Genomic DNA, 24,144 nt, shown 5'->3' with positions numbered 1-24,144 from the left:
AGAAACCAAAAATGGAGTCTGTAAAGCAGTGGCCAGAGAAGTAGAATATAAAAATATCTCAATGTGGTTTTTAAAAGCCACGTGAAGAAGTTTATTTCAAAAATGAATGAATGAGAAACTATGCCCAATATGGCTGTTACATTAAGTAACATGAAGATGGAGAATTGATCAAGTGGGATTCACGAGTGATTCTATCAATAGCTGTTTCAATCGAGTAAGTACCACAGAAGTTTTACTGGGGTACACTCAACGTAAAAAAAAATTGGGAGAGAGAAATTGGAAGCGTGAGTATATAAAAGTCATTCAGAAGTTTTATTCTGAACAGGAGTAAATAAATATGGTGGTAGCTTGGGGAGCTGTTGGATCAAGAGAAAATTTTTCACTATGATGGGAAATGTTAGAGTACATTTGGAATTATACATTAGAAGGAAAAATGATAATTCAGAAGAGAAAATAAGCAACTTCTGCGGTAGTTGAGCTGGCAAGAGATTATGGGATCTAGCACATACATGATCATTTAAGTAGGAATATGGAAATTTTATCAGAAAAGAAAACAAGACTAATTGTCATTTTTGTAGGCAAGAGGGTAAATGTGGTGGGAACTTTTAGAAGCACTGATTGTTTTGTATTTTCTCAATGAAATAGAAAGTAGGATCAATAGCTGACACTGAGAATGTGGGGGAGAGGAGTTGGAGGTGTGATGGGAAATGAGGAGGCATAATAGTCATCTAAAAGATGGGGGACTGAATGTATTCTAGAAAGCCATAAGATTGTTGGACATTATGATAGTTCCACTTCTGGTTATTAATCATTATATGATGGGACAAGTTTACAAGGTTAAATGGTTTTCTCCAGTTATTAGCTGCCCAGGAACATACAAAGAGTTGGCTTTAAACAGAATGGCTGTTGTGTTAGTATAGTACCATATAATGAATGGAAGGTAAGAGACTTAAGGACACATCAAAAGATTGATAATGATCGAGGATTTAATTTAATCCATGAAAAGAGGCATTTGTAAAAAATTTAGTAAAACTGTAAACAAAACAGTAAAATTATGATAAGATCAGTGGACTTACAATTCTAGTGGAATTTAAAAAAATTAAAATCATGGTATTGGAAAATGTCTTGGGGTTATGTTGTAGATGTGGATCAAAGAGCATGACAATTGAAATTAAGATTATGGAGAGTATCTTCTCATGTTTCTGCTGGCCATGTGCAATCCCTCTTTGGAAAAATGTCTATTCATTTCTTCTGTCTATTTTTAATTGGGTTGTTTGTTTTTTCTTTGATGTTGAGTTATATGAGCTGCTTATATATTGGTCATATAATTTGAAAATATTTTCTCCCATTTAGTAGGTTGTCTTTCTGTTTTGTTTATGGTTTCCTTTGCTGTGCAAAAGTTTTTACATTTAATTGGTTCCGTTTGTTTAGTTTTGCTTTTATTTCCTTTGCTTTAGGAGACAGATCTAAAAATTATTGCTGCAATTTATGTCAAAGAGTGTTCTACCTATGTTTCCCTCTAGGAGTTTTATAGTATCTGGCCTTACGTTTAGGCCTTTAATCCATCTTGAGTTTATTTTTGTATATTGTGTTAGAGAATGTTCTACTTTCATTCTTTTACATGTAGCTGTCCAGTATTCCCAGCACCACTTATTGAAGAGACCGTCTTTTCTTCATTGTATATTCTTGCCTTCTTTGTCATAGATTAGTTGACCATAAGTGTATGGGTTTATTTCTGAGCTCTCTGTCCTCTTCCATTGATCTGTCTATTTTTGTGCTGGTACCATACTGTTTTGGTTACTGTAGCTTTGTAGTATAGTCTGAAGTCAGGAAGCATGATTCCTCCAGCTCTGTTCTTCTTTCTCAAGATGATTTTGGCTATTTGGGGTCTTTTGTGTTTCATACAAAAAATTTGTTTTTGATTTCTAGTTATTTTTTATTTTTTTAAAATTTTTATTGGAGTATAGTTGCTTTACAATGTTGTGTTAGTTTCTACTGTACAGCAAAGTGAATCAGGTATATATATATATACATACATAACCTCTCTTTGGATTTCCTTCCCACTTAGGTCACCACAGAGCATTGAGTAGAGTTCCCTGTGCTATACAGTAGGTTCTCATTAATTATCTATTTTATACATAGTATCAATGGTGTATATATGTCATCCCAGTCTCCCAATTCATCCCAACCCCTCATTCCCCCTTGGTATCTATATGTTTGTTCTCTATGTCTGTGTCTCTATTTCTGCTTTACAAATCATACAAGTTTTTAAGTCATATGTTCTAGTTCTGTGAAAAATGCCATTGGTAATTTGATAGGGATTTCATTGAATCTGTAGATTGCCTCAGATAGTATGATCATTTTAACAATATTCTTCCAATCCAAGAACATGGTATATCTTTCCATCTGTTTGTGTCCTCTTCAATTTCTTTCATCAGTGCTTTACAGTTTTTGGAGTACAGATCTTTTGCCCCTCAGGTAGGTGTATTCCTAGGTATTATATTCTTTTTGATGTGATGGTAAATGGGGTTATTTTCTCAATTTCTCTTTCTGATAGTTTGCTGTTAGTGTATAGAACTGCAACAGATTTCTGTATATTGATGAAAAGATGCTCAACATCGCCAATCATCAGGGAAATACAAATCAAAACCACAATGAGATACCACCTCACACCTGTCAGAATGGCTATCATCAGAAAGAACACAAATAACAAATGTTGGAAAGGATGTGGAGAAAAGGGGACTCTTGTACACTCTTGGTAGGAGTGTAAACTTGTGCAGCCACTATGGAAAACAGTATAGCATTTTCTCAAAAAAAACTAAAAATAGAACTACCATATGATCTAGTAATTCCACTCCTGGGTATATATCTGAAAAAAAACCCAATGTATTGTACAACACAGTAGATGCAACACAGTAGATGCAGCCAATATTTTGTAATAACTGTGAATGGAGTGTAACCTTTTAAATTTATATTAAAAAAATTTATAAATGAAAAAGATTATGGAGAGTATATAGTTATTGAGAGTGACAAAGTCTAAGTCTATGTAAAATGAATAACTGAAATAGGGGGATGGAGAAGATAATTAGGAGGAAGGGATCTAGGTTATTAAAAAGTTCTCTGTAGATATTGGAATTATAAGTAATATGGCAGGAATTGTTTTGGAGAGAGAGAGACTGAGGCAAATATGAAGATCTTCAGGGAATGAACAGGTGACCAAAGAGATCTGTCCATGACTGTAACAAGGATAGGTTGTACTAACTTCAAAGTTGGAAGCTTTTTTTTAGAGAGAAGGAAGCAACTGAGAGTAGGACACTATCCCACTGCAGGCCTAGTGGAACTGGTTTGTTAAAAATGAATGGTCATAGGCAGAACACTTTATGACATAAATCACAGCAAGATCCTTTTTGACCCACCTCCTAGAGAAATGGAAATAAAAGCAAAAATAAACAAATGGGACCTAATGAAACTTAAAAGCTTTTGCACAACAAAGGAAACCATAAACAAGAAGAAAAGACAACCTTCAGAATGGGAGAAAATATTTGCAAATGAAGCAACTGACAAAGGATTAATCTCCAAATTTACAAGCAGCTCATGCAGCTCAATAACAAAAAAACAAACAACCCAATCCAGAAATGGGCAGAAGACCTAAATAGACATTTCTCCAAAGAAGATATACAGACTGCCAACAAACACATGAAAGAATGCTCAACATCATTAATTAGAGAAATGCAAATCAAAACTACAATGAGATATCATCTCACACCAGTCAGAATGGCCATCATCAAAAAATCTAGAAACAATAAATGCTGGAGAGGGTGTGGAGAAAAGGGAACACTCTTGCACTGCTGGTGGGAATGTGAATTGGTACAGCCACTATGGAGAACAGTATGGAGGTTCCTTAAAAACTACAAATAGAACTACCATATGACCCAGCAATCCCACTACTGGGCATATACCCTGAGAAAACCATAATTCAAAGAGTCATGTACCAAAATGTCCTTTGCAGCTCTATTTACAATAGCCTGGAGATGGAAACAACCTAAGTGTCCATCATCGGATGAATGGATAAAGAAGATGTGGCACATATTTACAATGGAATATTACTCAGCCATAAAAAGAAACAAAATTGAGCTATTTGTAATGAGGTGGATAGTCCTAGAGTCTGTCATACAGAGTGAAGTAAGTCAGAAAGAGAAAGACAAATACCGTATGCTAACACATATATATGGAATTTAAGGGAAAAAAAATGTCATGAAGAACCTAGGGGTAAGACAAATAAAGACACAGACCTACTAGAGAACAGACTTGAGGATATGGGGAAGGGGAAGGGTAAGCTGTGACAAAGCGAGAGAGAGGCATGGACATATATACACTACCAAGCGTAAGGTAGATAGCTAGTGGGAAGCAGCCGCATAGCACAGGGAGATCAACTTGGTGCTTTGTGACTGCCTGGAGGGGTGGAATAGGGAGAGTGGGAGCTAGGTAGACGCAAGAGGGAAGAGATATGGGAACATATGTATATGTATAACTGATTCAGTTTGTTATAAAGCAGAAACTTAACACACCATTGTAAAGCAATTATACTCCAATAAAGATGTAAAAAAAAAAAAGAAAAAAAATGAATGGTCACCCCTTGAGAGTGATTCCAGGGGAAATGTGATTAGATGAGAACCAGTTTTAAGTTAGAGAGGAAATGGATGAAAAGAAGATTTTAATCTTTGCTGCATAGTAAAATCACTTGAAATTTTTTCACACTACCTATGTTCATTCTCTACCACTGACTCATTATTCTAGTTATGGCCCATTTACCTTTTCTTTTTGTGTGTGTGTGTGTGTATCCTAGGTAAATTTTCAGTCCTCTGTATTATTTTATTCTTAAGGTTTAATACTTGCTATTTCCCCCTCTATCGAAGCACTGACATTAAGAAAAAAACCCTACTAATATCTTTTTCCCTGGAAATGGGTGCATGCCCAACAAATTTGGGGTGGCTTTTCCTCTGGGGAGAAAAAGCCCAATGCAGTCAGTGTTCCAGAAGTTTCTGTTCCTAAACCTCCCTGGTCACGTATGGACATAGGTAAGTGTCTGGGTACCTGTGCACACACACATGAGCTGACAGTTTTCTGCTCTTTGTCCCAGGTATCTGCTCTATCCAGTCCTGGGAAAATGGAGAACCTAATCTTCATGGAGCTGAAGTACCAACTCCATGAGGTGAGCTCCGTGAAGTGGGCAGCAAGCACCTTTGGACCCCTGCAGAAGAGCCGGCTGGGAGAGCATGAATTAGAGATTCTCAGGAAATTACTGGAAAACCTGGTGAGTCTCCTGCTATTGCCCTTCCATGCCAGTCTGTTGAGGCTTAGCACCCTGGAACCAGTCAGTACAAGGCATTAGGTGGGCATGAGAACTGTTGTATCACTGTTCAGTTGTTAAAGCCTCATTGATTGGCAACTTTAAATTTATGGTCATTCTAATAGTAATTGAGTTTTCTTTGTGTGTGTATGCTTTTTTTTAAAAAATTGAGGTATTATTGATATATAACATTATATTAGCTTCAGGTTATCAACAAAAATAATCAATAACCAATCTATAATAAGAATAGAAAAGAGTTTTATTTGAGCCAAACTGAGGACTATAGCTCAGGAGACACAGATTCAGGAAGTACTTGTAGTCCACTGGACTACAAAATGGGCTTATAAAGGCAAAAAGCACAAAATTACATAAGCTGTTGTCAAGAATTAGGATTGGAACTGACAAGAAGTAAGGGTGCTTGTTAAGTACGGATTGTTTGGGGTTTGAAATGCTTGCATAATTACAAGGGGAGACCTTGAGACAATAAGGTTGTAACTGGTAGCTCCTAGCAGATATTGTTTTGAGAATGGCTGGTGGTATCCTTGAGTCTGATACAGTTCAGAAAATTCAAGTTATCATATCAGTAATGAAAAAACATGTCTGAAACCAAATCCAAAATGGCCACTGTGCTCCATCCTGGATGCTTTAACCACAGTCACTCCGTCTTAATTTTTTAAATGCATCCTTTTCTGTAATGATTAAAGCATGTGTATACTGCATGTGTGACAGGGCACAATACAGGCTGTTCTAGTTAGCATAAAGTTCAACTTAAATCATGTATAAGCCAGAATGACTTCCCCATACCTCAGTATGTGAAAATGTCTTCCATCAAGGTGTACAAATATACATAATGATTTGATACTTGTATATATTGTGAAATGATCACTAAAATAAAATTAGTTAACATCCATCAACAACACTTAAAATTTTTTTCCTTGTGATGAGATCTTTTCAGATCTGGTCTCTTAGCAACTTTCAAATATACAATACAGTATTAATAACTATAGTAACCATGCTGTATATTACATCCTTGGGACTTATTTATTTTTTAACTGGAAGTCTCTACCTTTTGAGCCCCTATACCCAGATAAATATGTGATATACTTCTTTTCTTTATCCATTTAATCATTGATGGACACTTAGGTTGATTCCATATTTTGGCTATTATGAATAATGCTGCAATGAACATGGGGTTGCATATATCTTTTCCAGTTAGTGTTTTTGTTTCTTTGGATAAATATCCAGAAATGGAGTTGCTAGGTCATATGGTAGTTCTATTTTTAATATTTTGAGGACGCTCCATACTGTTTTCCATAGTAGCTGCAGCAATTTACATTCCTAACAACAGTACACAAGGGTTCCCTTTTCTCTACACTTTTGCCAACACTCGTTATCTCTTGTCTTTTTATAACAGCCATTCTAACAGGTGTGAGGTGATATCTCATTGTGGTTTTGATATGTATTTCCCTGACAATTAGCAATCTTGAGCACCTTTTCATGTACCTGTTGACCATCTGTATATCTTTGGAAAAATGTCTCAGGATACTCTGCCCATTTTTTAATTGTTTGTTTTTTAGCTATTGAGTTGTATGAGTTCTTTATATATTTTGCATATTAATTCCTTATTAGATGTATAATTTGCAAATATTTTCTCAATCTTTAGATTGCCTTTTCATTTTGTTGATGACTTCCTTTGCTGTTAAGAAGCTTTGATGTAGTCATGCTTGTTTACTTTACTTGCTTGTGCTTTTGATGTCAAATCCAAAAAAATCATTGCCAAGACTGATGTCAAGGAGCTTCCTGCCTGTGTTTTCTTCTAGGAGTTTTATAGTTTCCGGTCTTATGTTCACGTATTTAATCCATTTTGAGTTAATTTTTGTGTATGGTATAAGATAGTGGTCGTTTCATTATTTTGCATGTGGCTGTCCAGTTTTCCAACACCATTTTTTGAAGAGACTATCTTCATAATTCTAGCTGTGGAATATTTACCTTTTTTAAAAAATTACCCCCAAGTGATTATACTGTACAGTCAGCATTGAAAAATATTGATTCAGACACTGTAGTAACAAACCAAGCAAAGGTAAGAATGCATAAACCAGAAGGAATAAATAACTCCTTTCTTTCTGTTGACACCATTTGTGATAGCTTTATTATAGCACTTATCTTTTTGTAGTATAGTAAAATTTACATGTCACTGTGTCTCTGACTAGACTTCGAGCTCCTTAAATTGAGACTCACGTCTGATTCATGTTTGCACCGTGTTGAGCTTAACACAATGACTTTCCCAGACAGGTTTGTTTTATTATTACATGACAGCTATGCCATCATTGAGAATATAGAAAATTGTTTTACTTAATAAAGAAAACCTTCAAATAGGTACCAAACATCCAATACTTCTTTTTTAATCAGCTCTTTCCAGGTGGTATTGTCTTCTAAATTATTTAATGTCATTATTTTCTATAAACAATGTATTATAACTATAATAATTAAATATTGCTATACAGTATTTCTGTTTCTCATGTAGAACATCAAGCATTTTAAATTATTTTGGACTCCTCAGTAGGAACTCAAATTTTGTCGTCTAGGTAGGGATTACATTTTTTAAAAAATATGTTGAATTCTAAATTTGGCAAGGCTGATGGCATCTTGGCTATTCAGGGTGAGTTATTTCATCCACTTGTATCTTCATCAAGGAAATTGTGAATGCAAGTTTTCACTGATAACCAGATGCTGTGTTGGTGCTAATGTACCCTATTAATCAGGCAGTAAACTTACAGCACAGCAAAAATAGAAGGTGAAAGAAACAACAGAAAAAGCAATACAAATTCCACAGTCTTCAGAAATTGTTATTCAGACTTCTCCCAGTTCAGAGTCTACCATTTGACCTTAAGGTAAATGAAAATGATATACAGAGCACACCACTAAATAGGAATTATTTTATTATTTTTATTCTGAGAATATAGAAGCAGTGGAGTCATTATTTTTTAAGTATTTTATTTTCTTCATCCTTTTGCATTCTCATATGGTAGAAAGGTTTGACACCTATTTTAAGCTAAGTCCACAATTTGGTGTAAATACCACTATTGGAAAAATATTTTTTTAAATTAATGACTAGTGAATATTTTTACAGAGTGATTGATCATTACTACCTCTAAATTGGTTTGGGCTTAGCATCTAATCTTGACAGGGGATATAAAACAGTATTAATTATGTGTTTTTTCTACCTGGCGCTGCATTGATAAAAATCTGGATTAAAAAAAAAATCTTTTCATGTTATCCTTGAACTCAATTTATTGTCTTCTTTCTAAAGTGCACCGCATCCTCTCTATCTGCATTCCTACTGCTTTACTGCAAACTCCCATACACGTTCACATAGACTCTTAACTCCTTTCTTATCTCTCCAAACTCCACTTTCTCTTTTACAGTTACCATTTAAATTCAAAAGTGACTTTGATGGTAAACATGCTTCTCATCCTCCTGCTTAAAAAGAAAACAAAGAAAAAATTAACGCCAAAATGCTTAATAAAGAAACTGAGATGGCTTTTGAAGCTGTTTATGTTCAGATAGTTACTGGCAGATTTTCAGAGGTATGAATGAGTTAATGTCAGCTGTAGAAGTCTGGTTACTCAGGTGAGACCATTAGTGATAGGTTGGTCCAAGGAGTCCATTTATGGGAATGAATCCATGTCTGATTGTCTATAAATAAATAAATAAGTAAAATGAGGTGCTATTATCTGATTGGTGTCCAGAGGCTTGTTCACTGAGGAAAAAAAAGTCACTGGTTAAATAGAAATGCACACTGGATTTTGGTTGTTCTATAACTATAGAACTATAATTTATTGATTAAACGTGTCTAACCAGTTCTAGTGGCTACTTATTATCATGGCTAAAGAACAGTTGGTTTCCCCATGGATATGGGGACTTGTTTTTAATCTTACCCTTTCCTTTTTCATTTTTTTCAGCCAAGGCTGCAGGAGAGACTATCAAGGATTAACTAGATTTTAACCATTGTTGTTAATTTTCTTTGAGCATGAGGATTTGGGGCTTTGTTTTTTGGTGAAGGACTGATTTTATGCTCCAGTATCAATTAGCTTAATTTCATTATGTTTTTGTCTTTTAGTTATTTTTTGAACTATCTCTTTGAATAGTGGATATATAAATTTATTTAAGATTCTGTATATATACATTGAGCAACTGTGAGACCAGAAAACTAAAAGTAATAAAAGGTGGCACTGGATGTCTCTATATAAATATTACCCACAAATGTTCAAGAAGATAAGTCCTAGTAATGCCTTAAGTCTATCTATCTGAAATAAGCAAGTTAGCTTTTCTTTTAACTTAGATATGGATTGTTTAATTTTACCTGTAGTGTTAAGCCAGATAACACATGAAATATTACCAGTTGTGTAGATTTCCTATGTTTGACCAAAAGAAAAAGCCAAAGCTATTTTGTTTTTCATCTGAGAAATTGAAATTGGATTTGGGGATCAGAAAACATGAATTGAATTATTAGCTATGTTAAACAAAATAAGACACACATTTTTTATGACCGTCTTATGTTTTCCAACTTCTATGGATGAAAGCACTATCCTCAAGAGTCTTTCAACTGACAATTATTTTTTTTTTCCAGGAAGGGTTTTATCTCTTTGGACTATTTTAAAGAAGACTTAATAAATAGAGGATGATAAAAAGTCATCTTCTTCAAATAATCTGTCCATTTTACAGAACATATTCAATAATTATTTAAAGTGTTTGTCTTAGGAATAACTTGGGAGTGTTGAAATATAGATTTAGAGTGGTAATTGCCCTTAATAAATCTTAAAGGGAAATTATACACACACATACACATGTACACACACACAAAGAAGAAATATATGACCAAATTAACAAAGTTGAGTGTGAAAATCAGTAATTTCAGGTGTCCCTTTGGTCTTAGGTAGAAACTATCTACTTAGGGAAGGCATCGACTTGTTTTGAGGATCTTGAGTCATTAGACAGCTTCTGTTGATCTTCATTTTCTGGAGGTTCTATGTAGAATCACAGTTAAAGGCATCAAATATTACAAATTTCAATTTCCTATAAAGTTCTTTCCATTTTTCCAGAGTTTAAAGATAATAAAAAGAGTCAAGTTCTTGAGCAAAAGACCAGCCGTGCATAATTCATAATAATTATCTCAGTAAAATGTGTTCCTTTACTGTTGGACAGGTAATGTGGAATACGTTAGATAAGAAATATATTTATAGTTGTGGGGTTTTTCCTACTATAAGTGCTGTGGTTTTGGCAATATAATGTTTCAGGTCCATTCAAAAATATGAATTCTATTAATAGACTATTTTTATAACTAATAGAGAGAAACAATTGTATAAGCTACTTACAGATGTTCAAAGTATTCTTCAGGATATGGTTCAATTCTATGCACCACCATTACAGTTTTTATATAATTAAAGTTGCAGCATACTATGACTACATCTTATATTATTCTAAAAAATTTTTGCTAATTACTATTTCATATGATGATCAATTTATACTGATTGTGAGAGATTGTCTCATGGAGAATTTTTAGCAAATGTCAACTTGAAGTTATATCTGGTGCTGCTAGGCAGCCATTCTGGCTGTGCCAGATCTTATTCTCATGAACCTAACAACTCAATTATATTCAAATTTTTATCGAATTGAGGCCACGCATTGTGTGTACATAATGAGATCCCTAAATTTCTAAATGGGTTTTTCTTTCTTTTACATAAACATAACTTTAGTCTTATATATATACCAGTTTAACATGATTATCTGTTAAAGTATTTTCTCTACATACTGTGATCCTCTAAACTTATTGCAACAATTTATTTGGTACCATGAAGGCATCAAGTAATAATCATTCCATAATATACTATATACATACTTATACTTTTATTTTTAGTAATTTGAGATGCTCTTGAAATGCCATAATTATGGCTTTTGGAGTTGATTGACTTCTGGTGAAGATTGGATATTATAGATTAGCTATTGCATCACCAGACTGTCATTGTCACTTTTAATTTTCAAAGGAAGACATAAAAACAAAAAATAATACTTCAGAATTTGTTAACAGAGTATCCAGAATATCAGAATCTGTACATGAATACGTCTTAGGCCTCAGAAAGATAATTATGAATTACTCCTTCTTTGGTTAAGAATGATAGAGATGACGAATTGAGAGTGTTTTACTACAGAAAGAAAAGAAAGCAAAAATTTTTCATAATCAGTTTGTCAATTAGTTAAAACATATTGAATGTTTTCCATTAACATTAGGAATTATTCTACATAAGGTACCATCAGATTTAATGGTTATCTAGTATAAGTGCTGAAGAATCTGTAGTTAATTTTCCCAAGGCTGAAATTGCTGAGGCAAGGAGAGTAAGACTTGACTACTATATCAAGAGATAGGCTACGATAGGCAACAGGTCATTGATGTGTGCCATGCTGTTAAAAATCCCAGAGCATAGCCTAACATTTCATGCATATGAAAAGATTATGATAATCTTGGAAGAATTAATCTGTACTCCTGTGTGTATTGTTCCACATATTTTGTTTGTACCATGGAGTCTTTTTCCCTTAGGGATTCTAGAACCATAGATGATTCTTAAGATTTTTCCTTTTTTTTTTGAATCATACATAGTACATGTATATTAATGTTAAGATCAGCAGTAATCTGATCATATTTAAGAAAACTTTTTCAAAAAACGAAATAATCTTTCTATAGTATATTACTGGAAAGGTTGATTTTCGAAGTAGATTCTACCTATTACATTTTAGGGGTTATAACACAAGATGTAAGAAGTATCTTTTTGATGAGTCACCAAATGAGTTACAGGTTGGATGTGGGAAAGGATTTAGAAATGTTGGCAATTCCATCTACTTGAGTGGTTCTGGCAAACCAAGGCAAATAGTTCATTTCCCTGTCAAGCTTTCTACAATTTACTATCCACTTCAAGATTGTCTTTTACCTTATTCTTTCATATTTTGGCCCAATCAGACATTTTTTATTTAAATAAAATTTCTTTTTTGCTTTCACTCTTAAAGCTGGTTAATTAACCTCCCTTTTTCCTTTGAAAATCCCTTTAAAATTAACTCTGAAGATCTGATGGCCTATGGAGGTGGCACTCTGTCAACAAGAAAGCTGAATTATTTTCTACCTATATTTATAAATATAAATAAAGTTCTCTTGGAAATTTAGAGAAAAATTGAGAAATTTTCAATGCTAACATTGCCCTCAGAGCATAATTGGGCAAATTCTGTACAGTTGCCTTTTTGTTTCTTATGCATCATGGGGCACTGCTTCTTCTAATGGGCCTTTGTTTGCATCATCTGCTGAGGTCTTTACCCATAATAGGCTCTGAACTCTGAAAGAACAGAAGACTTTTTGATCTTGTTTTTATTTCTGAAACCAGTTGTTTTATCTAGTGCACCATAAGTTTGTTTTAATTTCTAGCTTGTTTATTTTCTAAGACCTTTTCAAAAATATTCAGCTACATATTGTTTTGGGTTCTTTTTTTTTAACATCTTTATTGGAGTATAGTTGCTTTACAATGGTATGTTAGTTTCTGCTTTATAACAAAGTGAATCAGCTCTACATATACATATATCCCCATATCTGGCAATTCTATATTTTGATTTTACTTCCCTATTTCTGAAAACAGTCTAAAGTTCCCTTTACTTCAGCTATTAAATCCATACCAGAATACACCAGAGCACTGTTTGAAAGTTTCCTGTAGTCAATTTCTTATCTTAATTTTCTTTACAATTTTCAATCTTTGCGGAATATGCCCATAAGTGAAAAGCTTTTAAAGTGGACTTGAATAGTATATATCCTTCTCAATTAAAAAAATTTTTTTAAATATATAATTAGATTAGATATTTATAATCTTTTTACCCTGATAATTTTAAGCATTTCTTTTTATTTCTCTCTGTCTCTCATGAAAGACTATTAATTAAGTGATCTAATTTGCTAACATCTCATAGTCCAGGACACTATGCATCTAATACAATCCTGATTTCTTCAGTTTCTGAAGTTTAAGGAAATCCTTAGTTAAAGCACTCCACTCAGGTCTAGAACAGGGTTTAAAGCCAGCGTCCAAAGATTTGTCTTAACATATATGAATTTTATAAATGATTGTTATTTTCTTGAAGATACCTGAAGAAAAGATAAGCACATTTGGAGGTCAGATAAAGAAGCATAAGCAAAAGAAGGAATATAGGTGCGTTGGGCTGATAAAGTTGAGAGAGAAAGCAGTGAAAGGAGATTAGGTTTTAGAAGATTAAAAAGAGAATGGTTGAGAGAGACTATTTTGGAATTAGATTTTTCTTTGGATTTGATTAAGGAAGCTGACTGTTTTGCATTTTATCTTCTAATTTTTCTAGAGCTCCCTCTTCAACGTACTAGTTAGTTGATTTTTCACATGTCAAAAATTTCCCATAATGGCCACTCTTATTTTAAGACAAAATTTTTACCTTTCACCAAGCTAATTTCAAAGTTTTGATTATAGTATGAGCTTATAAAAGGAACCAGAATTTCTTCTAGATATTTTGGATAGTGACAAGTTCATGATAAACAAGAAAGAGACCATCACAATTGGTACAAATGTGTGGTTATGAATGATCCTCAGTTTACTAGGCAGGGGCTAGAAAAGGGTCCTACAATCAACAGTTCATCAACCTTTACCACAAAATATGGTCTAAAGAAAAAGAACTTTCTTTCACAAATCGACAGGGGCACTTTTTTGAAGATTTTGTAGGGGTCAGGAGTTAGACCAGTTGCCAATTTGTCCATACTGACTACCTTAATATTGAACTTCTGGACTCCAGAATTGTGAGATAATAAATTTGTTTTCTAAACCACTACATTTGTGGTAATTTGTTATAGCAGCCACAGGGAACTAACACAATTACTTTTTGCAAAGACTTATTTGGTTATATGTCCTAGGATAATAGAATAAATTCAGAAACATATACTCAGTGAAACAGTCAGAGGTCAAACCATTGTTGATCATTGCTCAGCTGACAGAAAATCTAAAGGACAAACAGAATAAAAATGTCATTTATAGATTAAGCAGTTTTTAAATCAGTTCTGGTGACTACTTGTTATCATGGTCATAGAACAATTAGTCTTTTCCTAAGAGTGTGAGAATTTCTTTATATTCTCATGAGGGATCATGTCTTACTCATTTCTATATACTTGAATAAATGATTTTTAAATTAGTGTCTGAATAAATTTATTTTTTCTTAATATATATGGTCAAGAAAAAAGTGTTCTTTTATCGGAATGGCAGTTTGTTTTTTTGCTAATAAAATATTGCATAGTACTCTTTCGGGTGGCCAGCAGAGAATTTAAATATTTAAAATCAACGGCTTATAGGTGCAGCTTGAACCCTTCAATGTCTTGTACTCCAATGTCTTGTACTCCACTAGTACCTGTGTATTGTCTTAGATCAGGCAGTTTTATATATTTCCATTAAATGTGTAGCTTCTGAAAGCATGAAAGTTGGCAACCACTTTTAAAGAATCATCAGTTGTCAGTTTGTTGGTTTTCCTGTTCGCCACAAACACTCAGTAGATTATATGAATAGATATGCACATAGACATAATGGTTGAATCCAGGGTTATTCACTATTCCCAGGTAATCTTCCTGTAACCTTGCCTCTTTCTCTCCCACCCAAGAGATCATGTATATGAAATATCCTCACATTTCCTCCTCAGGAGCTATTTGCAAGCTGAAAACAAAAGATTAGTAGCAACTCACTCTACTTTCCAGAGGATTAATGTCCCTGGGAGTAAAGAAAAGAAATGGTCATGCCAAATCAATGAAGATATTTGATATCAGAAAGATAATGAAGAGTCTTTATCTATGGAATATATCTAAGAGGAGTTTCAGGGCTCTGAAAATTGCTATGGTAAATAAATCTAGAATTTATGGATTTATGGATTCATGACCTGCTAGGAATGTCATTTCTTCTGTATAATAATTAGAGTATAAAATAGAGTTGTTTCATGACTGAAGTATCTCCTTTTCTGCAAGCCATGTCTCATATGCATCATTTTGCACTTCATATGTTAAATATGGACTAGAGTCAGTCCTAATGTGGTGAAAAACTATCTGGGGAGCTAGTCGATACTTTAAACCTTCTCTGTGCTTTGACCTGTATCTTATTATCAGTGTTATTTGAATTTTTAGTAAAGTTTAACACTGAGAAATATCTCTGTTCATTTGAATTTAATTTGATAATCTGAGCCTTTGTGTTATCAATCAAACCTTGATCCTTTAATTTTCAATTTGTTACTAATTTTTCAATATACCCTTATGTTTATATACATCATGGTTGATAATCATAGCTATAAAGAATTCAGTCTAACAGTATTGGAGTTCATTTGGAGGACTGCTAGTAAAAAGAACTTAATAAGCAAGGTATGCACAACATAGAGAGTCTAAAAAGCTAGAATATGATTTTGAGACTTGCTGTCAGTGGCAGTGTTTTTGGTACGTTGGTCCTTTCCATTGGTATAAGCAATATATTAGGAGATTAGTTTTGTTACTCTGAGAAAAGAGGCCCATTAGTAAATTTAGGTAAAGGACTGTTGTAGTCATCCAGACATTTAGGAGACAACAGGTTAACTTAGAGTGTAAACAGTAGAAATAAAGTGAAAACAGAATTTTTTTAAAATTTAAAGAATCAACAACACTTAGCAACAGATTGAGTACCTAGAATATAGTCAGGAACTATCAGAGATGGCTACAAAATTTCTGCCTATTATCTGAGAAGACTTCTATACAATTCCCCACCAAAAAAGTGCTCACTGCTGTGGCATGGATTAGGGGGTCTTAAGTAGATTTTTGCTCCCAAAGGTAAAATTTAAATCAGACATTTTGTGGGCTGACTGAGGTTGCTGTTGATAAAGCAGGTAAAACATGATGTGAGTAGCAACATTAGAGATATTGTGTAGCTGATATTTTCAACATATAGAAGGAGAGCACCACCACTTTTATAATAATATTGAATTCATAAAATTATACATATTACTTCCAGCTTCACTCCCTTAAGTTTTTTTTTTTTTTTTTGCGGTATGCGGCCTCTCACTGTTCGGGTCTCTACCGTTGCGGGGTACAGGCTCCGGATGCGCAGGCTCAACGACCATGGCCCACGGGCCCAGCCGCTCCGTGGCATGTGGGATCTTCCCGGACCAGGGCACGAACCCGTGTCCCCTGCATCGGCAGGTGGACTCTCAACCACTGCGCTACCAGGGAAGCCCTCCCTTAAGTTTTTTTTGATGCCTCCTACGATTTTAATCTTATATCACATTAATTAATTCATTCATTTAAAATTGATCATTCTTTAAGCATGATGATAAGCAATGGGAATTGGTATGGCTATTAAGACCACACATCAGATAAATCAGATTTAAATATATTAAGCCATTTCTGAAGTGTTGTGTTGCAAAAAGGAAGGAGGCCCATGATCACCATCCAGTGTGCATTGCAACCCCAAAACGCAATTTCTTAACACACAAAAATTATGTGATTTCTTTTACAGAGAGGTACAGTCTTTGGCCCATTGCAAAAACTGCCTTGTGGTTAGCAATGAAAAAGTGCCACCATGGTACTTAGAAGGGGAAGGGAGATTTGATTTTGCAGTTGTAAATTAGCAAGCTTACAAGTTAATTTGAAAGTGGTACTAAAGTCACTAATAAAATCTTTTTTAAAGATACCAAAGTGTTTACCCCATAAAATAGGTGGGAAATATAATTTGGTTGATTTTTGCTTTCTTTCTTTGGCTATATCAGGTAGTATTGTTTTATTGAAGAGAGTATGATATAAAAAACAGTCTCTTTTAGAGCTCAGAGATATTTAAAAAAAATCTAAGATATGTTTTCTTTTTATTATATGATGCCATTGCTAATTTAAGAAAATCTAGGTAGATGTGTGTGTGAGACAGAGAATGTATGTATTACATTTTAACCATTTAATGTCACACTGCAGTTCACTATGCTTGTGAAGGACAGAATTTGATTGCATTTCAAACAAATATGTGCATTTAATAATGATTTTATACCATTTCATGTTGTGGAATAACGACTTAGGAATTGTTTCCTTTTTATCCAGTTCAGAGGTAAGGTGTCTATTTTAAATTAGTAAAATTTTAATACTAGGCAAGATTATCAACAAGTCTGCAAACCTTGAAAGAATGATATGCAAAATGCTAGTATCCCTTGAGAAGCACTTGTTCTTAAAGTCATTCACTGTGCATTTTAGGAATATTTCGACTTAAAACATACAGTCAAAAGTATGAATCATAGTTGGTATACTATAGTTTCCTGATTGACAGAGCTCTGAAAATGTCACTGGCTCTAAGCTGCTCACTGAGGGATGTGGAAACCATAATTGTATTTCTAAAGGCAAAACAGTCCCTAAGGCAGGGTTTCCCAAGCATTTCACATCATAGGACACAGAGAAAATGATAAAATGTATGTGGTACTTGGGTGTAAATGGGTCAAACTGTTCATGGATGGCAGTTACTGTTCTGGCCATTCATGTCCCCACAAAGCTTTCTTAAAGTCTGAGGACTTCTATACCTTAAGATTGTCTAATTCAGTCATTTAGTAATAAGTAAAATATCACACTCTTATGATGGAAAGACAAATGTTACGTTACAAAGAGTAATCATCAATGCCATGCTCTTATGTCAAGGAAAGAAGCAAAATCTTAGTGAAAAAAGGTATATGATCCATTTTTTGCCTTTGTTCAAAATTGCAGGAATTCGATGTATTTATTGATATTCTAATTTTTGAATAATCAATATCTAAAAGATTAGTAGTAATCTAGAAATGATGATGTTAACATATTTTTCCACATAGTGTTTTACCAGCAACACCCATACCTATTCCATTATGTATTTCTATTCCTAAAACCAATACCCATACTTATGTTTCTGTCCACTGGACTGTAAAAGCAAAATACATTTAAAATAATAAATTAGAAAATAGCATGATTGTGGGGACGTCTCTTCCAGTGTTTACTTTCCTTTCCAAGCAATTTCCTCCCCCAAAATCTTCTATAACTTTACATTTCCTAAAGAAGAAAGTTTTTAACCAACTCTCATGGCACCTTATGATCTGAATTTCAGTTATCTCTCCAAGAATTTCTTTCACTAGTTTTCTTTGTGCACCCACACTCCAGCTGTTTTCTATGGTTGGGTAAGAAATCATCACAAACTTAGTGGCTTAAAACAACACCCATTTATGATCTCACCCTTCGGTAAGGCAGAAGTCTGGTGGACTCTGCTGGGTTCTCTGCTCAGGTCTTACAATCCTGAGATGTTGGCTGAGCTGACTCAGTGTCCTCCTCCAAGCTCATGTGGTATTTACAGAATTCATTCCCTTGCAGCATAAGTTCAGGAAGCCTGAATATTCACAGTTGTCAGGAAAATGCATCTCTGAGTTTGAATCTCCCTTTGAGGCATCATCTGATTAGGTCAGACCCACCCAGGACAGTCTTTTTTTGATTAGAGACTTTAGTTACATCTATAAAAATCCTTTTTGCTAGAGAAGGTAGTATAATCATGGCAATAATATGCCCTAATAGTCACAGGTTCTGCTGCACTCAAGAACAGCATATTACACAAAGTATGTATATCAGGATGCAGGAATCTTAGGGGCCATCTTAGAATTTTGCTTATTACACCAGACAAATTGAACTACTTGCTCTTACTTATTCATGCCTCACATATTTTCTCAATACTTTTATGTATGGTCTTCCTTCTGTCTGGAATGATTCCTTTTCCTCAAGTTTACATGTATGAATATTAGACAGTTTTTTGTTCAACATTAAAATAATACTATCTCATTGAAGAAGTTGATTCTCCAAGTAGTTCAGTGTTTTCAAACTGTGTGCTGATTATCACCGTGTTATGTGAGTAGCATAATAAGTGAACACCCATTATTAAGCAAAAAGAATAGAATAGAATAGAATAACAATATATTAACAATAACAATAGTATAGAAATAGTATAGAACAATAGTATAGAAAGTATTAGAATAAAGATAGAATACAAAATAGATACATAAAATATGTATTCTTATACATAGAATAAAGATAAAATATTGTTCTGTGACACATTTGTTTCCATTTTATGTACATGACAGTGGAAAATACATTTACTACTGTGGGTTGAAGTAAAAAGAAGTTTGAGAAGCACTGCTGTAGTAAATCTCTAAAGCCAATTGCCATTTTCTATCTTGAATTACAATATTTCTATTTCATATCTGTCCTGTATAATTCATTCTTTCAAGGAGGAACTATGTCTCATTTATCTTTCCATCTCCCATAAGAGCTAATATAGTACCTTGTACATAGTATGAATCCAATAAAAATGTGTAGAATGAACAAAAATAAAGTTTGTTTTATATTTTCAATTTTGTTTTCCAACAAATAATCAAGTTAAAAGTAAATCATTTTTTCTTTCAGTTTTCCTGAGTCTATGTAAAAATTCCTTATTCTTTAAACACAAGGAGTACTTTTATCAATAATAAATCACTGTAGATTTCAGGTGTTGGCAATATATAGACATCCAAGTGATTGATTAAAATATTTCCTCTATTAAATTACTAGATTTCTGGAAAAAAATTACATTTTATTTCAACAAACATTTATTAAATGTCAGTGAGTTCTGGGCACCAGAGATATAATAGAACATAGAATGGTAAGGTCCTTGACGTTGGGAGCCTGCAGTCTACTGGGAGATGTGGGCAAAACATAAATAGAAGGATTACACTGAGACTACCATCATCAAAGGCAGAGTTTTGCAATAGAGCATTGCTGAGAGGGCCTGCCACAGAGAGGCAGTCAATAAAGTCTTCTCTGAGGAAGAGAAAGTCAAGAACTTAAGAACTTGGAAATTGTGAGTTTTTTTTTTTTTTACATCTTTACTGGAGTATAATTGCTTTACAATGGTGTGTTAGTTTCTGCTTTATAACAAAGTGAATCAGTTATACATATACATGTTCCCATATCTCTTCCCTCTTGCGTCTCCCACCCTCCCTATCTCACCCCTCCAGGCGGTCACAAAGCACTGAGCTGATCTCCCTGTGCTATGCGGCTGCTTCCCACTAGCTATCTACCTTACGTTTGGTAGCATATATAATGTTCATGCCTCTCTCTCGCTTTGTCACAGCTTACCCTTCCCCCTCCCCATATCCTCAAGTCCATTCTCTAGTAGGTCTGTGTCTTTATTCCTGTGTGAGATGTTTTAATTCAGGACCAGAAATACAAAACATTCACAAGTAATTTACTGTGGAATCATGTGATTATGTCTTGGCAGAAATACTAATTATTCACTAGCAGTTCTCATATTATTCAAGGGTATATAATCATTCAGTGAATATTATGTTATATGCAAGTTTGTGTATTTTTGCCTTTGTTAAAAGCCAAAAATGTATTTAGCCCTTACTTAAAAATTCAAAATTCTCCCTCTCTTTATATATATATATATTTCTCAATATTTATATACATATATATACAGTTTGAACTATGTATGTTTATCTTTCAATATTTTGCTCACAATTGAAAACTTTAATAAAATGCCTGCTTGATTTTTCTCCTGTGAATTTGACAATAGAAGCATAGTTATATTTTATTTAACTGACATCAGCTATTTGACCTAGTAATTTTAATTTGGAAGACACAAGCTCTATGTTGATATTCTGCTTTTAATACCTTCCTCAGTTCTTCGTGTTCTAACTGAAAGTTTTCTCTTGTCAAAAATCCTGAAATGGCAACACTAAAACCACGAAAACAGTAAATAATATTTAGTAGGATGTGCATATAAGGATGGTTTGAGAACAGGGAACTTGCAAATTCAAAAACTAATATAAAACTCAGGGGCATGAAGTTATAGGATGGCTCACAAAGTAAAAATGAGAAAGTTTTTTACCCTTTCCAGTGATTGGTTATTACAATGGAGGGTTTCAGGCAGCAGAGGCTTGGTTAAAAATGATTACCTCGTACTATTTTTAGTAAGATGACTTAAGTCTCTTTCATGATTGTCAGAGGCATTTATAGGAAATAACCTAAGTTAGGTTTTGCTTATGTTTATGAAATGAGATTGATTTAGTTTTGCTTATGTGGCCTAAATGGTTTTGCCTGCTCAGAGAATTCTCAAGTCCATTCTCAAGTCTCCATTTTGTATTTAATTTTAATACTTCGGGGAGGCAGAATTAATAAAATTATTTTTTATTTTTAAAAATTTATTTATGTATTTATTTTTGGCTGCGTTGGGTCTCTGTTGCTGCGCAGAGGCTTTCTCTAGTTGTGGCAAGCGGGGGCTACTCTTCATTGCTGTGCGCAGGCTTCTCATTGCGGTGGCTTCTCTTATTGTGGAGCATGGGCTCTAGGCGCGCAGGCTTCGGTAGTTGTGGCATGTGGGCTCAGTAGTTGTGGCTCACGGGCTCTAGAGCGCAGGCTCAGTTGTAGTGGCGCACGGGCTTAGTTGCTCCGCGGCATGTGGGATCTTCCCGGACCAGGGCTCGAACCCTGGTGTCCCCTGCATTGGCAGGCAGATTCCTAACCACTATGCCACCAGGGAAGTCCCAATAAAATTATTTTTTAAAACTTGGATTTTCAAAAATGGAGTATTTGATATTAGGGGATATATGCTTTGTTAGGCATATCTTTTGCCATAGATTATTCAATAATTTAAAGAGTACATCTCCAATTACTTTCCTCATATTTTTTTTCTGAAGTAAAAAATCTGTTCTCTCTGAAGTTATAACTCAAATTCAGAAATTGCAAATGTTCAGAAACCTAAACAAATATTGTCATATACTTCAAAAACATACACTTTGAACTCTTGGCTAGAATGTCCTGGTAAATACATTAAAGTATGTTTCCAGTAAAAATAATTTTAAACAATACATGTGTGGCACAACCTTAATTATACTTACTTGTGTACTTCTCTGGTTCTATCCACATTTTCACTGTAAGATTGGAAGGAGCATTGTGGTGGCAAGATAATTAGTTTTTGGTTTCTACTGTCTTTTAGAGTTTGGAGCTTGCTAGTTCCGTATTTAAAGACTTTTAGTGCCTACGGAATTGATATAAGCAAGTCAGAGTGGGGTCTGAGGATCTTCAGATGTGATTATGGCGTACTATTTCAGTCTGCTTGCCAACCACCCCCTGCATAGAGCCTGCATCTTATCCAAAGAGAAATTCTTCTTGCTCTTTTCTAAGCATGGTCCCTCAATTCCGGTGTCTGTGACTTTGCTCATAAAACTTCCTACCTTTCTAAATGTTTTAATTTAACCCATTCCTCAAAGTCCAGCACAAACGCAGTCATTTCTGGCAAGACTGTGGGTTCCTTAGAAAGAACATAGTCTCTTCCTCCTTCACGTTCTGTAGAAATCTATTCTGGACTCTGTTATGGTAACTGTCATTCTCTGACTTGTGCTATTATTTTTGAATATTTATTATTCCTCCACTACTAGACTGTTGTTCACTGTTTGTTCATATTTACAGCCCAAATATGCTCAGTGAATACCCTCTGAAAATTGTTCTTCAACAGCAGCTCTGGAAAGTGTCATAATTTATGCTTTGATTTGTAAGCTTTAGAATGTGTTTAAAGCACCATTTTCTCGTGGATTTTTTAAACTCAAACTTGTGCCTAAAGGAATGATTCAGATTTCAGACAATTATTTTGAAATTTTATATTCTTAACTTTTGCTCAAAAGCTCTTTGGCAGATTGTTCTCTTGTGCTCTCCTGTTATTGCTTCGCTTTAGACAAATTTACAAAGCCAAAATGTTACATGAAGGGATAGTTCTGTCTGTGTTATTCTTAACCATTTCTTCCTCCAACGAAACAGATTTTTTTAACCTTTGCTTAGAAAATCGTTGGTGTGAAGGAATATATTTTTTTTTAATATTTATTTTCTTTATTTTTGGCTACGTCGGGTCTTCGTTGCAGCACGCGGGATCTTTGTTGAGGCATTCAGGCTCTTCGTTGTGGTGCGCGGGCTTCTCTCTAGTTGTGCCATGTGGGTTTCCTCTTCTCTAGTTGTAGCACATGTTTATTTTTCTTCTCTAGTTGTGGCGGGCGGGCTCCAAGGCACGTGGGCTCTGTATTTGTGGTGCGTGGGCTTAGTTGCCCTGTGGCATAGTGGGTTCTTAGTTCCCCAACCAGGGATCAAACCTGTGTCCCCTGCATTGGAAGGTGGATTCTTTATCACTGGACCACCAGGGAAGTCCCAGTGTAAATGAATATTTATTTAATAAATCAGTAAGCTGACTTAGTTTTAAGGTCTAAAATTAGTGTTCTAGGTAGATAAGAATTTGTTTGATGCCATATTCTTTGCATTTTTTTAATTTTGTGATTTTTAAATATAAAGAATAACTAAAGCTAGAGTGAATTAGTGTTAACTGATTTTAAAGCAGTTGCCATAAGGAAATTCTGTTTCTCTCCTTATATATCAAGCAAATAAACATGCCTCATCGTTACACTTTAATAAGATTAGGAGCATACTAGAAGATATGAAGAAAACATTCTTTTGTATATGTGTGAGGACTACACTAAGAACACTTTCATCTAGGGAATTGGAGTAGATTGAACTACACAGCCTGAGACAGAAATGATAAAATTCATTTTCATTAATTAAACTCATCAGGGTTTGGGGCCTTTACTTGGAACCATGCCTTCTGCTTCCAACATACGTTTTTACTGCTTTCTTCTGAGTATGACTTTTGAAATTATATATTTAATTAAAGAGTACATGACAGCAG

At 34.3% G+C, this 24,144-nt stretch overlaps 1 protein-coding gene across 4 annotated transcripts in view; it reads left to right on the top strand.

The window, feature by feature from the left end:
• Window positions 1-24,144, top strand: part of LOC307187293 (beta-adducin-like) — a 396,022-nt gene that overhangs the window by 70,516 nt on the left and 301,362 nt on the right. For 2 of the 4 annotated variants that reach the window (XR_013828570.1, XM_079923146.1), the window contains exon 3: window positions 5,141-5,314. Coding sequence is in view for 1 of the 4 variants with exons in the window: in XM_079923146.1 (XP_079779272.1) it covers window positions 5,141-5,314 (174 nt within the window). In the remaining 3 variants the exon portion in view is untranslated. Of the gene's footprint in view, window positions 1-5,140; window positions 9,418-24,144 lie in introns of those variants that run through there. The other 2 variants (XR_013828571.1, XR_013828572.1) reach the window with 1 other exon arrangement.

Source organism: Stenella coeruleoalba (assembly GCF_951394435.1).
Source record: "Stenella coeruleoalba genome assembly, chromosome: 5".
Lineage (NCBI taxonomy): Eukaryota > Metazoa > Chordata > Mammalia > Artiodactyla > Delphinidae > Stenella > Stenella coeruleoalba.
Note: the sequence above shows the minus strand (reverse complement) of the source record. Positions and strands in the feature narration are given on the sequence as shown.